The following is a 17,727-nucleotide window of genomic DNA, read 5'->3' as shown; positions in this document are numbered from 1 at the left end:
TAGTTGAAGTCCCCCATAATAATGACTTATCCTTGAGTCGCAGCTTCATCTATTTGCTTTACGAGGATATTCTCCATTGCTTCCATTATTTTTGGAGATTTATAACAAACCCCTATCAGTAATTTATTATTTTTTCCCCCTCCCCTTATGTCCACCCACAGGGACTCTACATTTTCATTATATTCACCTATATTATCACGCAGGATGGGTTTTAAGGATGATTTTACATACAGACACACCCCTCCCCCTCGCTTATCTGTACGGTCATTTCTAAAAAGGCTATAGCCCTGCAAGTTAACAGCCCAGTCATGGCTCTCATCCAGCCACGTTTCAGATATCCCCACCATGTCATAATTATGCTCCAACAACATTAATTCTAATTCGTCCATTTTGTTGGCGAGGCTTCTAGCGTTAGTATACATGCACTTGATGTTCCTCTCTGTACCTCTATTCTTTCTTAAATTATTAACTTTTCTAACCCCTCCCCCCATGCCACCGCCACCCCCAACTTCCTTATTTGTGCCACTACGTGGCTGGGCAATATACTACGTGACTGGGCAATATACTACGTGGACATGCATATTCTAGAATACCCGATGCGTTAGAATCGGGCCACCATCTAGTAGCAGTTATATTCTTGTACATAGGGACAGTATTATAGCAGTTATATTCTTGTACATAGGGCAGTATTATTATAGTTATAATATTCAGTTGTCTAGAAGAGCGGAGTACCAGTTACTTAGGTAGCGGCAATAATTGTCATATTGGTTGCCAGCAACTTTGCCTTTTTACTAATTTGACAGAAAAGTAAAACTCAGAGTAAAAGAATGAACTTGACTTTGGAGTGCCATCACCGTGGCCGGACCAGAACGGTGTGACCAGGAGTCATGCTCGGCAATGCGGAAACCTTCTCACAGGGCTGAATGTTTCATGGCAGGGTAGACGTAGAGAAAAGCACCAACCTTCTTGATTTTCAACAGCCTTCATGTCGACATTTCTCACATCACGCTGCTCCGGTCCGGTGTCGCCAGGTGGCTGCTCTTTCTTCTCATCTGGAAAGGCAGTGAAAAGGTCACAATCAGAGCAGCCGACTCTTCTCCATGCGCATCTAATCTTGTTAAAGGGAGCAGAATGTGCAGGGAGGGAGGAAAACACGCAGACAGTCATGAGCTAGCGCTCCCCCTACTGAAGAAAAGGGGCAAATGCATTTCCATTTAACCTCTTGTCTGCAGCGGCAAATTTTCTTTTTTTGCGCTTTTATTTTCTACTCTCCTTCTAATATTCTTAACTTTTTCTCTTTATGCTTGGAGGTGTCAATCTACCATACAATGTACTGAAAAACAGGAAGAATTTTAAAGAAAAAAAAATTTGGTGGAATTGCATATTTTATTTACATTTTTTTATTTTTTTTTTGGGGGGGGGCGCGATTTTACTGTTTTTTTGTGTGCAGTAAAAATTAACTGGCAATTTAATTTTTCAGATCAGTACATTTAAGCAATAGAAAAACTATAACTTTGGTTATTGTACAAGTTTGTGAAAAAAAAAACCATATCCCTGAAATTTATGAGGAAAATAAATTTTGTTTGTGTCGCTATTTTTTGACACCACAAACACTTGTGTTTGACTTGTGTTTTGACTGATTTATTCGTATCATTTTGGGGTAGATACAAAATGATCACTTCTTAATACATTTTTTTTTCAGTCGTGTACTTTTCAAGGTGGACAACAGCACTTCTGCTTACCTTCTCTGAGCTGCTTCTCGAGGACTCTCTCGGCCAAGGCAAGATCGATTTTTGGAGGCTCTCCTGCTACAATTTCTACGTTCTTGAAATCATCAGCATTGTCTGCTTTCTTGTCTGGCTGCTGTTCTTTGTCTGCTGGCTGGACACCCAGATCTTCTTTTACCGGGTCCTTCTCTGGCTCCTTGTTAGGTAAGCCCTCCTGCTGTGGGGGTTGCTGGGGAGCTGCGGCGTGGTCCTTCTCCACCATTTCTACTGGAGGTTGCTCTTTTAGTTCAGGATTACCTTCTTTATTTTCAGTCTGTTTTCCATCCTTTGGAGCAACAGCGACCTCATTGTCTGGCAGGTTCTTCTGCTGGGACTCCTCCTTGTCCTTCTGTTCATCTACCTGGACTTCATCCCGTGGGACAGGAGGTTCATGTCTATGAGCTTCACCGACCGGGACAGCAATGCCCGCTAACCGGAAGAAGATGATGAGAGAATGATCAGGGTGACACCACTCAAAGTTTACCGACTGTGTCCATACCTGGTCACACACCAGCTAGACACATTTAAAAGGGAAATAGTTACTCTCGATTTATACATTTTCATGAGTATAATAGGGCCATAAAGATTCATAGAAAGATGCCCTGGAATAATTTCATAGTGAACACAAGCAATTACTACTAAAAACAGACATGTCAGGAGAGCGGAGAAGTCTTCTTGAATGAATGGTACCTTGGTCAGGTCTGTCCAGTTGTACTTCTTGCTGTTTCCTCTTTCCTTCCTCCTTTTGTGGAACATCAATAGGCCCCTTAATCTGAGGTTGCTCCACCTCTACCTGCTTTGGAGGGAGTTTAGGTTTGTCCCGGTCATCTTCTGGCTCTTCCACAATTGGTTTCGGGACTGCAGAAAGGAGAAAGGGACATTTTTGAGATTCCAACTGTGAAGGCAGCAGAATAGTGAATGCAGCTCTGGAGTATAATACAGGATGTACAGGTGCATCTCACAAAATTACAAAATCATCAAAAAGTTAATTTATTTCAGTTCTTCAAAACAAAAAGGGAAACTCAATATATAGAGTCATTACAGAGTGATCCATTTCAAGTGCTTATTTATGTTAATGTTGATGATTATGGCTTACAGCCAATGAAAACCCAAAAGTCATTTTCTCAATAAATTAGAATACTTTATAACACCAGCTTAAAAAAATTATTTTAACCCCTTCCCGACCCATGACGCCACGTAGGCGTCATGAAAGTCGGTGCCAATCCGACCCATGACGCCTATGTGGCGTCATGGAAAGATCGCGTCCCTGCAGATCGGGTGAAAGGGTTAACTCCCATTTCACCCGATCTGCAGGGACAGGGGGAGTGGTAGTTTAGCCCAGGGGGGGTGGCTTCACCCCCTCGTGGCTACGATCGCTCTGATTGGCTGTTGAAAGTGAAACTGCCAATCAGAGCGATTAGTAATATTTCACCTATTATAACTGGTGAAATATTACAATCCAGCCATGGCCGATGCTGAAATATCATCGGCCATGGCTGGAAATACTAATGTGCCCCCACCCCACCGATCGCCCCCCCCAACCCCCCGATCTGGCCGGTACACTGCTCCGGCTCCCCTCCGTCCAGTGCTCCGCTCCCCCCCGTGCTCCAATCACCCCCCCGTGCTCCAATCACCCCCCCTGCACTCCGATCCACCCCCCCCCCCCGGTGCTCCGTTCCACCCCCCCGTGCTCCATTCCAGCCCCCCCGTGCTCCTTTCCACGCCCCCCGTGCTCCGTTCCACCCCTCCCGCACTCCGATTACCCCCCCCCCGTGCTCCGATCCCCCCCCCCCGTGGTCCCCCCCCCCACCCCATCATACTTACCGATCCAGCCGGGGTCCCGTCCGTCTTCTCCCTGGGCGCCGCCATCTTCCAAAATGGCGGGCGCATGCGCAGTGCGCCCGCCGAATCTGCCGGCCGGCAGATTCGTTCCAAAGTGCATTTTGATCACTGAGATATAATCTATCTCAGTGATCAAAATAAAAAAAATAATAAATGACCCCCCCCCCTTTGTCACCCCCATAGGTAGGGACAATAAAAAAATAAAGACATTTTTTTTTTCCACTAATGTTAGAGTAGGGTTAGGGTTAGGGGTAGGGTTACGGGTAGGGTTAGAGGTAGGGTTAGGGTTAGGGGTAGGGTTAGGGTTAGGGGTAGGGTTAGGGGTAGGGCTAGGGTTTCGGTATGTGCACACGTATTCTGGTCCTCTGCGGATTTTTCCGCTGCGGATTTGATAAATCTGCAGTGCTAAACCGCTGCGGATTTATGGCGGATTTACCGCGTTTTTTTCTGCGCATTTCACTGCGGTTTTACAACTGCGATTTTCTATTGGAGCAGTTGTAAAACCGCTGCGGAATCCGCAGAAAGAAGTGACATGCTGCGGAATGTAAACCGCTGCGTTTCCGTGCAGTTTTTCCGCAGCATGTGTACAGCGATTTTTGTTTCCCGTAGGTTTACATTGAACTGTAAACTCATGGGAAACTGCTGCGGATCTGCAGCGTTTTCTGCAGCGTGTGCACATACCTTTAGAATTAGGCTATGTGCACACGGTGCGGATTTGGCTGCGGATTGGCCACTGCGGATTCGCAGCAGTGTTCCATCAGGTTTACAGTACCATGTAAACATATGAAAAACCAAATCCGCTGTGTCCATGGTGCGGAAAATACCGCGCGGAAACGCTGCGTTGTATTTTCCGCAGCATGTCAATTCTTTGTGCGGATTCCGCAGCGTTTTACACCTGTTCCTCAATAGGAATCCGCAGGTGAAATCCGCACAAAAAACACTGGAAATCCGCGGAAAATCCGCAGGTAAAACGCAGTGCCTTTTACCCGCGGATTTTTCAAAAATGGTGCGGAAATATCTCACACGAATCCGCAACGTGGGCACATAGCCTTAGGGTTAGGGTTGGAATTAGGGTTGTGGTTAGGGTTGTGATTAGGGTTATGGCTACAGTTGGGATTAGGGTTAGGGGTGTGGGGGGGTTAGTGTTGGAGTTAGAATTGAGGGGTTACCACTGTTTAGGCACATCAGGGGTCTCCAAACGCAACATGGCGCCACCATTGATTCCAGCCAATCTCGTATTCAAAAAGTCAAATGGTGCTCCCTCACTTCCGAGCCCTGACGTGTGCCCAAACAGTGGTTTACCCCCACATATGGGGTATCAGTGTACTCAGGACAAACTGCGCAACAATTACTGGGGTCCAATTTCTCCTGTTACCCTTGTGAATCTAAAAAAATGCTTGCTAAAACATAATTTTTGAGGAAAGAAAAATGATTTTTTATTTTCACGGCTCTGCGTTGTAAACGTCTGTGAAGCACTTGGGGGTTCAAAGTGCTCACCACATATCTAGATAAGTTCCTTGGGGGGGTCTAGTTTCTAAAATGGGGTCACTTGTGGGGGTTTCTACTGTTTAGGCACACCAGGGGCTCTGCAAACGCAACGTGACACCCGCAGACCATTCCATCAAAGTCTGCATTTCAAAAGTCACTACTTCCCTTCTGAGCCCCGACGTGTGCCCAAACAGTGGTTTACCCCCACTCATGGGGTATCAGCGTACTCAGGAGAAACTGGACAACAACTTTTTGGGGCGAAAAGAATTTTTTTGTGAAAAAAAAAGTACTTTTTCATTTTTACAGATCAATTTGTGAAGCACCTGAGGGTTTAAAGTGCTCACTAGGCATCTAAATAAGTTCCATGGGGGGTCTAGTTTCCAAAATGGGGTCACTTGTGGGGGAGCGCCAATGTTTAGGCACACAGGAGCTATCCAAACGCGACATGGTGTCCGCTAACGATGGAAATAATTTTTCATTCAAAAAGTCAAATGGCGCTCCTTCCCTTCCGAGCCTTACCATGTGCCCAAACAGTGGTTTACCCCCACATGTGAGGTATTGGTGTACTCAGGAGAAATTGCCCAACACATTTTAGGATCCATTTTATCCTGTTGCCCATGTCAAAATGAAAAAATTGAGGCTAAAAGAATTTTTTTGTGAAAAAAAAGTACTTTTTCATTTTTACGGATCAATTTGTGAAGCACCTGGGGGTTCAAAGTGCTCACTATGCATCTAGATAAGTTCCTTGGGGGGTCTAGTTTCCAAAATGGGGTCACTTGTGGGGGAGCTCCAATTTTTAGGCACACGGGGGCTCTCCAAACATGACATGGTGTCCGCTAAAGAGTGGAGCCAATTTTTGATTCAAAAAGTCAAATGGCGCTCCTTCCCTTCCAAGCCCTGCCGTGCGCCCAAACAGTGGTTTACCCCCACATATGAGGTATCAGCGTACTCAGGACAAATTGGACAACAACTTTCGTGGTTCAGTTTCTCCTTTTACCATTGGGAAAATAAAAAAATTGTTGCTAAAAGATCATTTTTGTGACTAAAAAGTTAAATGTTCATTTTTTCCTTCCATGTTGCTTCTGCTGCTGTGAAGCACCTGAAGGGTTAATAAACTTCTTGAATGTGGTTTTGAGTACCTTGAGGGGTGCAGTTTTTAGAATGGTGTCACTTTTGGGTATTTTCAGCCATATAGACCCCTCAAACTGACTTCAAATGTGAGGTGGTCCCTAAAAAAAAATGGTTTTGTAAATTTCGTTGTAAAAATGACAAATCACTGGTGAAATTTTAACCCTTATAACTTCCTAACAAAAAAAAATTTTGTTTCCAAAATTGTGCTGATGTAAAGTAAACGTGGGAAATGTTATTTATTAACTATTTTGTGTCACATATCTCTCTGGTTTAACAGAATAAAAATTAAAAATGTGAAAATTGCGAAATTTTCAAAATTTTCGCCAAATTTCCGTTTTTATCACAAATAAACGCAGAATTTATTGACCTAAATTTACCACTAACATGAAGCCCAATATGTCACGAAAAAACAATCTCAGAACCGCTAGGATCCGTTGAAGCGTTCCTGAGTTATTACCTCATAAAGGGACACTGGTAAGAATTGCAAAAAACGGCAAGGTCTTTAAGGTCAAAATAGGCTGGGTCATGAAGGGGTTAAAATCCGAAATGTTGGCCTACTGAAATGTATATTCAGTAAATGCACTCAATACTTGGTCAGGGCTCCTTTTGCATCAATTACTGCATCAATGCGGTGTGGCATGGAGGCAATTAGTCTGTGGCACTGCTGAGGTGTTATGGAAGCCCAGGTTGCTTTGATAGCAGCCTTCAGCTTGTCTGCATTGATGGGTATGGTGTCTCATCTTCCTCATTACAATACCCCATAGATTCTTTATGGGGTTACGGTCTGGTGAGTTTGCTGGCCAATCAAGCACAGTGATACTGTTGTTTTTAAATCAGGTATTGCTACTTTTGGCAGTGTGGACAGGTTCCAAGTCCAGCTGGAGAATGACATTTCCATCTCCTAAAAGCTTGTCGACAGAGGAAAGCATGAAGTACTCTAAAATTTCCTGGTAGACGGCTGCGCTGAAACACAGTGGACCTACACCAGCAGATGACATGGCTCCCCAAACCATCACTGATTGTGGAAACATCACAATACTGTAGACCTCAAGCAGCTTGGATCGTCTGTCTCTCCACTCTTCCTCCAGACTCTGGGACCTTGATTTCCAAGGTCTAGTGTGAAGTATCCGCAACCAATGATGGTTTGGGGAGCCATGTCCTCTGTTGGTGTAGGTCCACGGTGTTTTATCAAGACCAAAGTCAGCACTTGAAATAGATCACTCTGTAATGAATCTATATATGAAGTTTTGTTTTTGCATTGAAGAACTGAAATAAATTAACTTTTTGATGATATTCTAATTTCTCCTTCGCCTCATTGGGGGACAAAGGACCATGAGTGTTATGCTGCCTGCCACTAGGAGGACACTAAGAAAACTTGAACAAAATTAGCTCCTCCTCTGCAGTATACACCCTCATGCTGGCTGTAATCGAACCAGTTCTTGCTTAGTGTCCGTAGGAGGCACTTGGGTCTGGGATTCAGACCCCAACTTTATTATTTTACTTTTTAAAATTTTTAATATTTTTACGTTTTTTTCCTTTACGAAACGAAGGGGCGACGGACCTCTTCAGGGGTCTGATCTCCCCAAATCATCAACAGACAGGAACGCGGAGTGTTGGCGTCGCCTCCCCGTACCCCCTCCTGCACCGTTTCTTTGCCATGCCTGGGCTCGCTTTAGGGGCGACTGTTCCCTCAAGGTCCCAATCTCCCTACACCACCAACTGACGGGAACACGGAGTGTCGCCTCCATGTACCCCCTTCCGGAGCCAGGCTACAGCCGGACAATAGCCCTGACGAAGGTCCTGGTCCCTAGGGGGAGGGTGTCCCGATGTCCGTGCTCCCCTGTCATCGCACCCCGGCCAGCGCCGAAAATGTAGTCCCCGGCTTCTGGCCGGACTAGGCTGCAGCTCTCTCCTTCCTCTGCTCACCCGGGGCGGCTCCGCACACGGCCCAAAATTGAGTCCCCAGCTTCTGCTAGGACTAGACCCGACTCTGCCCTTAATTCCGCACACAGGGGCGGTCCCCTCTGTGTTTCAGGCACTTCTCATAACAAACGAGAAGCGCCACTGTGATCTCGGCGGCCATCTTGGACACACACATGTGGGGCTGTGTTTTTTCCAATGCGGTGTCTGGCACAGGAGAGCAGGCAGGAACATCAATAAAGAGCATGGACAAGGGACATCTTCCTTGGGGGCACAAGACACAAGACCTGGGTAAGCCACAAAACGGAGCTTAACCCTTTCTCTGCAGTACACTTCCCTGAGTAGAGTATCAAGGGTACACTATGTCACAGCCTAAAGCAAAGAAGGCTAACAAAACACACACATTGTTTTTTGCCTGATGTACCACTTGAAATTCTTCATTACCCCAGGGCCATAATACTCCTTTCCTGCGCAGTCTGTGACCCGGTATGCATCCAGGAGCCCTCCACTAATGCCGACCCTAGTGGACCTAATCCCCCTGAGTGGGCTAGGTCTCTGGCACAATCTATGTCTTCTCTGGTCAAAGCAATAGTCTCTCTCCGGGACCCCTCCTCAGGTCAGGGAGCCCTTTCACCTGGTACAGAAAGCTCCCCTTCTGTACGGGAACCGTCAGCCAGCAGAGATCGTTCCCTAGCAAGATCCGCATAAGATTCTAGTAAGTGGACCCATACCACGTCCCCCACGAACTCTCATGCTTTAGGGTCCGTGACTCCCATTTCTTGCTCCCCTTCAGAAGGAGTTCACAGCGAACATAACTCAGAATACGAGTCGGACGTCTCCATAGACCCGGACTCGCAGGAGTATCAGGAGATGGTAGATACCCTCATCAAGGCAGTCAACAAGACTCTTAGGGTGGAGGAAGACTCTTCCGCTATAACAGATCACGCGGTGTCCTGCAAAAGCGCTAAGGGTATGTGCACACGTTGCGGATTCTCTGCGGAGCTGCAGAAACGCTGCAGATCCGCAATTGATTTACAGTACAATGTAAATCAATGAGAAAAAGAAATGCTGTGCAGTTTGCGGAAAATCCGCTGCGGAAACGCTGCGGTTTAAAAGAAGTAGCATGTCACTTTTTTGTGAATCTGCAGCGTTTTTGTACCCAATCCATTATAGAAAACCGCAGGGGTAAAAAACGCAGCAAATCCGCAAGAAAACCACAGCAAAAATGCACAAAAAAACGCGACAAATCTGCAGGTGTGTTTTCTACCAGGAGAGGCAGAATCCACACCAGAAATTAATCTGCAACGTGTGCACATAGCCTAAACATCCCCATAGGGTGTTTGTCAATCACCCCGAGTTTATGGACATTGTTTAGAGACATAGGAATCGGCCGGACAAACGTTTCACTGGGCAGAAGACCCTTGAAACAAGATATTCCTTTGCTCCTGATCTAAGGAAGAGCTGGATAGAGTCCCTGTCAGTAGATCCTCCCATATCGAGTCTCTCATCAAAAACTCTTATCCCTATCTGACGGCTCATCGATTAAAAATCCCACGGACCGTCAGATTGAAAATCTTGCTCGGTCATTCTTTGAAGCCTCCGGCTCTCTACTTTTCCATCCTTTGATGCGACAAGGGTGGCTAAAGCTATGACCGCTTGGGCAGAGGACCTTTCTAAATTCATTCAACAAAGTAACCTCCCTCCTGAGGCAGAGAGTCTAGCTAATCAAATTTCCCAGACTGGCGATTATGTGGTACACGCTTCACTAGACGCAGCCAATTGCACTGCGTTGGCAGCCGCAAATGCCATCACCATCAGGAAGGCATTATAGCTCAGAGAGTGGCGCGCGGATTCCGCTTTAAAAAGTCCCTAACCTCTCTGCCTTACCAGGGCGGTCACCTATTTGGAGAGAAACTAGATCAACTTATCTCCGATGCTACTGGAGGGTAAAGCAAATTCCTTCCCCAGCAAAAGCCCAGACGACCTTTTCGGAGTCAACTGCAGACCCGGTTCTGGACTTTTCACGGCAACACGAGCTGGCACTCTATGTCCGCTTCTTCCGGCTTGGGGCGTCCTCTGCGTAAAGACAGGGGCTCCCAGGTCTCATATAGACCCAATCCCTCATGTAAAAGCAGGCCAAAATCTTGATCAAAGAGATCCAGATCCCACAGATTCTCTTCGCAATGACTCCTTCCGGTATCCGGCGGACACCAGCAAAGTAGGCGGCCGTCTGCTTTTGTTCTGTCAGCCTGGCTGTCGGTCGTTCAGGACAGGTTGGTCAGGGACCTGGTGTTTTCCGGTACAAGAGAGTTCTCTTCTTCCTCGCCCACACGTTTTTTCCAGCCTTGTTCACCCAAAAGAGGATCACGGGTGACCGCTTTCTTCCAAGCCATAGACGCAGTCTGCAAAAACAGAGTCATCATTCCGGTGCCCCAAGACGAAAGGTTCAAAGGGTTTTACTCGAACCTGTTCGTGGTTCGAAAAAAGGACGGAACAGTGCGCCCCATACTGGATCTAAAACTGTTAAACAAATTTATCAGAGTTTGTCACTTCCGAATGGAATCCCTCCGTTCAGTCATCACCTCAATGCAGAAGGGGGAGTTTCTCGCATCCATAGACATCCAGGATGCTTATCTCCATATCCTGATTTTTCCACCTCACCAACGATTCCTACGTTTCGTGATTCATGACGAACACTTCCAGGTCACGGCTTTGCCCTTCGGCCTCACCACCGCCCCCAGGGTGTTCACCAAGGTCATGGCGGCAGTCATGTCCATTCTTCATTCTCGGGGCATGGTTGTGCTACCATATCTAGATGACCTATTAATCAAAGGCCCATCATTTCAGGCTAGCGCAGACTGCGTAAGCATGACGATGGATACTCTTTCTCGCGTGGGTGGGATGATCAACTTAAGGTACCGTCACATAAGTGACGCTGCAGCGATATAGACAAGGATGCCAATTGCTGCAGCGTCGCTGTTTAGTCGTTGTGTGGTCGCTGGAGAGCTGTCACACAGACAGCTCTCCAGCGACCAACGATGCCGAAGTCCCCGGGTAACCAGGGTAAACATCGGGTTACTAAGCGCAGGGCCGCGCTTAGTAACCCGATGTTTGCCCTGGTTATAAGTGAACACATCGCTGGATCGGCGTCACACACGCCAATTCAGCGATGTCAGCGGGTGATCCAGCGACGAAATAAAGTTCTGGCCTTCTAGCTCCGACCAGCGATGTCACAGCGGGATCCTGATCGCTGCTGCGTGTCAAACACAACGATATCGCTATCCAGGACGCTGCAACGTCACGGATCGCTATCGTTATCGTTCTAAAGCTGCTCAGTGTGAAGGTACCCTTAGATAAATAGTCGCCGGTACCAGCTCAGCAGATACCCTTCTTAGGCATGATTCTCGACACTTTCCGGGGGTTGGTGATCCTTCCTCCAGAAAAAGTCATGGCGCTACAACAAGGAGCCCGAATGCTCTCCCGATCTGTCCCTCACTCCATTCGGTTCGGGATGACAGTGCTAGGCAATGGAGGCAGTTCCATTCGCTCAGCTACACCTCCATCCCCTGCAACATGCGCTTCTGACAGCCTGGGACAGGACCCCGTTCCCTCTGGACCGTCGGGACCGGCTGTCTCAGCAGGTCGACAGACCCTCAGATGGTGGACGGTGAGATCTTCTTTGAATCAGGGAAAATCCTTTCTCCCAGTACGTTGGCTGGTGACCACAGACGCCAGTCTCCTAGGTTGGGGAGCGGTCTTCCATCATCACACGGCCCAGGGACTCTGGTCCGCTCTGGAATCGCGTCTCTCGATCAATCTCTTGGAAATACGAGCAATGAGGTTGGCCCTTCGGCGGTTTCATCATCTTCTGGCAGGTCGTCCCATCCGGATTCAATCGGACAACGCCACAGCTGTGGCATACATCAACCGTCAGGGGTCACCCACAGCAAGCTTGCGATGTTCGAAGTAAGTCACATTCTCAGAGTAGAAAATTGGGCGGCAGATTTTCTCAGCCATCAGGGTTTCGCCTCGGGAGAATGGTCTCTTCATCCGCAAGTTTTTCAGTAGATTTGCCATCGCTAGGGGACACCGGATGTCGATCTGATGGCCTCAAGGCTAAATGCACAGGTTCCACAGTTCATAGCCCACTCTCGCGATCCGGTAGTCATCGGGGTGGATGCACTGGTTCTCCCGTGGCATCAGTTTCGCCTTCCCTTGCTCCCATTACTTCCAAGGGTCATCAGGAAGATCAGAGCGGAGGGGATCCCAGTGATTCTGGTCACGCCAGATTGGCCCCGGCAAGCGTGGCACACGGAACTGGTACAACTAGTCGTCCCGACCTGCTTTCCCAGGGCCCAATTTACCACCAGAACTCAGGGGCTCTGTCTTTAACGGCTTGGCCGTTGAATCCTGGGTTCTAGCCCAAGCTGTTTTTATCCCAACAGGTGGCTTCCACCATGATTAGCGCTCGGAAGCCCGCGTCAAATCGCATTTATCATCGCATTTGGAAGACTTTTTTCTCATGGTGCAAGGACCTTGGATGTGCCCCCTCGTGTTTTCAATCCCTTCCATTTTGGAATTTCTCCAGACTGGTCTCGAGTCAGGTCTAGCACTTTGTTCTTTGAAATGCCAGATTTCTGCCTTATCCATCCAATTCCAACGCAGGATAGCAACCAGATTGCAGGTGAATACCTTCATTCAGGGGGTGGCCCACATGGTACCTCCCTATAAAATGCCTTTGAATTCATTTGATCTTAATTTGGTCCTAGATGTTCTTCAGGAGGCTCCTTTCGAACCACTGCAGGATGCATCGCTAACCTTGCTTTCTTGGAAGGTAGCTTTTCTGGTGGCGGTAACATCGATCAGACGGGTCTTGGAGTTAGCGGCTCTATCCTGGCGAACAGAGTTCCTCATTTTCCACCAAGACAAGGTAGTCTTGAGGACGTCTCCATCCTTCCTAAGGTCATCTCTTTCTTCCACCTAAACAAGGACATTGTCTTGCCTTGGTTTTGTCCAGCACCTGTCCATCGTATTGAGAGGGCTCTTCACACTCGATGTGGCGAGAGATCTTAGAAGGTAAGTCTCACGGATGGCGGCTTTAAGCAAGTCAGATGCCCCGTTTGTGCTTCCATAGGGGCTCAGGAAAGGTCTACCCGCTTCTAAGGCTACAATAGCCAGGTGGATTCGCTCGGCGATTCAAGAGTCTAACCGAGTCAGAGGCAAGCCTATCCCAGCGGGGATTAAGGCACACTCCACTCGGTCAGTGGGTGCTTCTTGGGCCACTCGGCATGTATTATAAGTTACCGTATATACCTTCTTCTCTATAGTGCCCCCACCTGCAGAACCACTCCTTTATTGAGTGCGTCTTGATAATTGCCAATAATTTCCATCTGTTGTCTACTCCATTAGCACAACAGCACGTGAAATTGATTGTCAAACAGTGTTGCTTCCTAAGTGGACAGTTTGATTTCACAGATAGTTTGATTTACTTGGAGTTATATTCTGTTGTTTTAGTGTTCCATTTTTTTTGAGCAGTGTATTAACTATTCACCACCCTGAGATAAACTATCAGGGGTTGGGGGGTAAACAGGACACCAGTGATTTTTCCTTAGGATTATTAGAGGATATCCAGGTAGCCATTCTGACCTCCGTTTCCTCACTGCATTCTGCACAATGTCAGGAAGCAGCTGGAAAGCCCTGATCATAAACACTGATCTGAAAGCAGAAGAATCCCCAGAGCTCCTTACATCAATGCCGTGTCCTTGTGTCCTGCTCTAGTCGCACACGAACCACGGTATAGATCAGATATTTTGAGACCTGCGGAAACAAACATTGAAACGATGTCCCATTCCCATGGCGATCGTCTGACAACTATGACAACCCGACATAAACAGGCAATGTGTGCAAGACAAACATGTACAATGCGGTGTGCATGATCGCATAATAAAGCCTGTTGGATTTTGAGGATTCCCTTGTAGTTTAAAGCGGCTGAAGGCTTTTGCATACAAAAGGATATTACCAACTCCTTGCACCCCATCCCATGTGGTTTATAGAAGAACAGCACCATACATACAGCTGTGGTATATGGTATATGAAACGCTATCATGTAGCCTAGGCCACTAGGGAATAAAATACGAACCCTAAACCACCAACGAATATGAACCCCAACAATATTCCTTAGAACACTTTGGAATAAAATATGAACCCCACCATGTACCCTACATCACCAGGGAGTAAAATACAAATACCAATCATATATCTCAAGGTCATTGCAGAATAAAATATCAACTCCCACCATTTACCCTAGACCACCAGGGACTAAAAACATGAACTCTCGGCAGTTTTCCCTAGACCTAGAAGTGTGTTGTGAGCTCGTGCAGCACCCCAGACCCCGTGCAGTGACTTGTGAGCTTACGTAGCAATCCAGACCCTGTGCAGTGTCTTGTGAGCTCGCGCAGCACCCCGGACCCTGTGCAGTGTTTTGTGAGCTCACGTACGTAGTAACCCAGACCCCATACAGTGTCTTGTGAGCTCGCACAGCACCCCAAACTCGTGCAGTGTTTTGTGAGCTCGCACAGCACCCCGGACGCATACACTGTCTAGTGAGTTCATATAGCAACCCAGACCCGTGCAGTGTCTTGTGAGCTCGCACAGCACGCCGGACCCGTGCAGTGTCTTGTGAGCTCGCACAGCACCCCGGACCCGTGCAGTGTCTTGTCAGCTCGCACAGCACCCCAAACTCGTGCAGTATCTTGTGAGCTCGCACAGCACCCCGGACGCATACAGTGTCTTGTGAGCTCGCACAGCACCCCGGACACATACAGTGTCTTGTGAGTTCACATAGTAACCTGGACCCATGCAATGTCTTGTGAGCTCGCACAGCACCCCAAACCCTGTGCAGTGTCTTGTGAGCTCAGGAAATATGAACCACTACCATATACACTACACCACTAGGTAATAAAATGCGTACCCTAATCATATACTCTAAGACGATTACGGATTAAAATATCAACTCCCACTTTTTACACCAGGGAATAAAACATGAAGCCCAACCATACGCTGTAAGACCAGCGGGGGAATATTAACCCCCACCATATACCCTAGGCCACTTGGGAATAAAATACGAACCCCAACCATATACCCCAAGACCATTGTGGAATTTAATGTTAACTTACTATTTACCCCAAACCCCCAGGGACAAAAAACACGAATCCTCGCCATGTACCCTAGACCACCAGGGCAAGTTAACCACTATCATATACCCTAGACTGTCCGTGAATAAAACAGGAGCTCCAATTATATACCCCAAGACCATGGTGAAATTTAATATAAACTCCCACTATTTATCCCAGACCACGAGGTAATAAAACATAAACCCAACCGTATGCAATATTACCTTAGGGGAATATGAAACCTCCCATAAGCCCTAGAGCACTCTGGAATAAAATAAAATATGAGCGCTTGTCATTTACCCTAGACCACCATGGAATAAGAACCCCAGTGCATACCCTTTACCACTAGGTAATAAAATATGAACCCTACACCACTGTTAAATATTAACCCTTCTTTTACCCAAGATCACCAGAAAACAAGATATATACCTACTCTTCTACACTAGGCCACAAGAGATAAAGGCATTAAGCATTTCACTGCCCTAGACCACCAGGGAAATATTAGTATGTTTTTTGTTGCTGTTGTCAATGTCTTGATTTATATATTTGGGGCTTTTTTTAATACATGTAAACTGTCACCAAGACTGCTGAATAGGGCCAGGAGCAACCGTCAAAGCAAATAGAGCAATACATAATCTAAGACGTACACTGTGGGAACCTCACCTGATATTTTGGGAATGTGAATGTTCTCCTCCAACTCTGTTTCTTTAAACCCTTCTCTTCCCTGAAGATCAGATTTGACTTGTATGGACGGCTCCGCCGGGACGGTCAGAGTTGCGTAAGTGCTGATTACGAGAATCACCAGGCCGACTCCAAAGATGAACTATAAAAACAAAAACAATGTGAGATATAGCGCCACCCGCAGGCTGCAGAATGCATAGTCAAATATGTCACCCCGATACGCTAATCTACATGTTTTGGAGCCTGGGGCCCATTTTCATTTACATGGATGACCTGACGACAACCTGTCGTGCATGCATCCTCTCCCAACCCTGAAGGGTTAACCCTCGCCCGTAGCTTTTCCTTTGGGATGCCTATTCTTGCCATGTGTTACGTCCCTCCCATGGTGTATCCTGGCCCCAGCACTATTAGTGCCCTGACCTAAATTTCCTAAGACTGTGGCTGTGGTTTCCCCTTTACCCTGTTCAGCTGCAAATGGGATGTGGACGTAAAATAAGGTCACTGGAGCACAGAGGCAACTTCAGAGGGCGTCTGTTGGGAGTTGTGGTACAAGACTGCAGACTTAGCTGAGCAGCTGCCTTAAGTTTCACAGAAATAAAGGGGGAGGCAAGCAAAAGACATAGGAAAGTAACAAGGCAAGCGCCTACTTAAAAGGGTTATTCAGCCTTGGAAGGTGCGGTTGATGCAGAGTCTGACAGCTGCGGGCCACGTCCCAAGCACGATGCCTGTAAATACCCGGCAGTGGCCAACGGATGCGATTTCAGAGACTGGTACAAAGCTGCTTCTCCATCAGCAGAGTACAGGCAGCCGTTTCTAAGATACGATTTTCGGAAGTGTTATTTAAGCAATTGGCCCACAGACAGACAGGATCATTTCCGATTCAACCATGATGAATCTATCGTGCTAGCAATGGGCTAACTAAATCTATTGCTATAGATTGTGCTCTAGAAGTCTTACCCACGATCAGCGGATTACAGACTACCCCACAAGAGAGGGTTGTTTCCCTGCAGCACCACCAAGGGGGAATATGAAGTATTTCATGATGCCCCTTAAAATAAGTATACTGCCGTTGTAGTGGACAGACTTTCGATGTCCTCCACCAAGAAATGCTGCCATCTGATTCTTGATGAGATTCCAAAAATGGGCAACATCCTCACCCCCCCACTATTAAAGGAAGTTAACAATTCGGGGTATATGCATGGTGGGTTTCCATTCTTTACGACCCTTATCCTAGGGTGGAGAGAGGAGCTGTCCTGTACAACACACAAGTGAGCTGTAATACCGCATTTACTTTGTGGTCGCACTGCACAGAAACTGAACATTTACTATTAGTATTCCCCATAGATGCAGCTGATTACTAGGGGTCCCAGCCGGGAAACACTATGTGATCAGATTATTAACAACATGTCCTTCTAATGTAGAATTGTCCAAAGCAGAGAACCCCTCTAATTCTTCCTAAATCAGAAAACTCCTTTAATGACAGCTTTTCACATTGCAGAGTTCCTCATCAGGATTTAGCCCAGGATCCTGTTGCAGCCGGACTTCAGGGGTCACTAATGCTGTCAGCTGGAAATGAGGTCTACTAAAAAGGAAAAGGACAATCGCGGGTTCTCATCTCCTCACAGTCCTGATAATTTGCCCTTTTCAACTTCCGCTTGCCTGCGTGGTAGCTTTGCCTCTTAACTAAGCCGGTCAAGTCCGAGGGCTTCCTGAATGCCGTAATTAAC

General features: G+C 47.0%; 1 protein-coding gene across 1 annotated transcript in view; it reads right to left on the bottom strand.

Annotated features, from left to right (window-relative positions):
* The window catches only part of SLC38A10 (solute carrier family 38 member 10), a 76,760-nt gene that overhangs the window by 28,462 nt on the left and 30,571 nt on the right, over window positions 1-17,727 (bottom strand). The window contains exons 11-14 of the mRNA XM_069750763.1: window positions 15,983-16,142; window positions 2,457-2,624; window positions 1,743-2,195; window positions 963-1,052 (exon numbers count right to left, since the gene is read on the bottom strand). Of these exons, the coding sequence (XP_069606864.1) occupies window positions 963-1,052; window positions 1,743-2,195; window positions 2,457-2,624; window positions 15,983-16,142 (871 nt within the window). The remainder of the gene's footprint in view (window positions 1-962; window positions 1,053-1,742; window positions 2,196-2,456; window positions 2,625-15,982; window positions 16,143-17,727) is intronic.

This window comes from Ranitomeya imitator, chromosome 2, assembly GCF_032444005.1.
Source record: "Ranitomeya imitator isolate aRanImi1 chromosome 2, aRanImi1.pri, whole genome shotgun sequence".
Lineage (NCBI taxonomy): Eukaryota > Metazoa > Chordata > Amphibia > Anura > Dendrobatidae > Ranitomeya > Ranitomeya imitator.
Note: the sequence above shows the minus strand (reverse complement) of the source record. Positions and strands in the feature narration are given on the sequence as shown.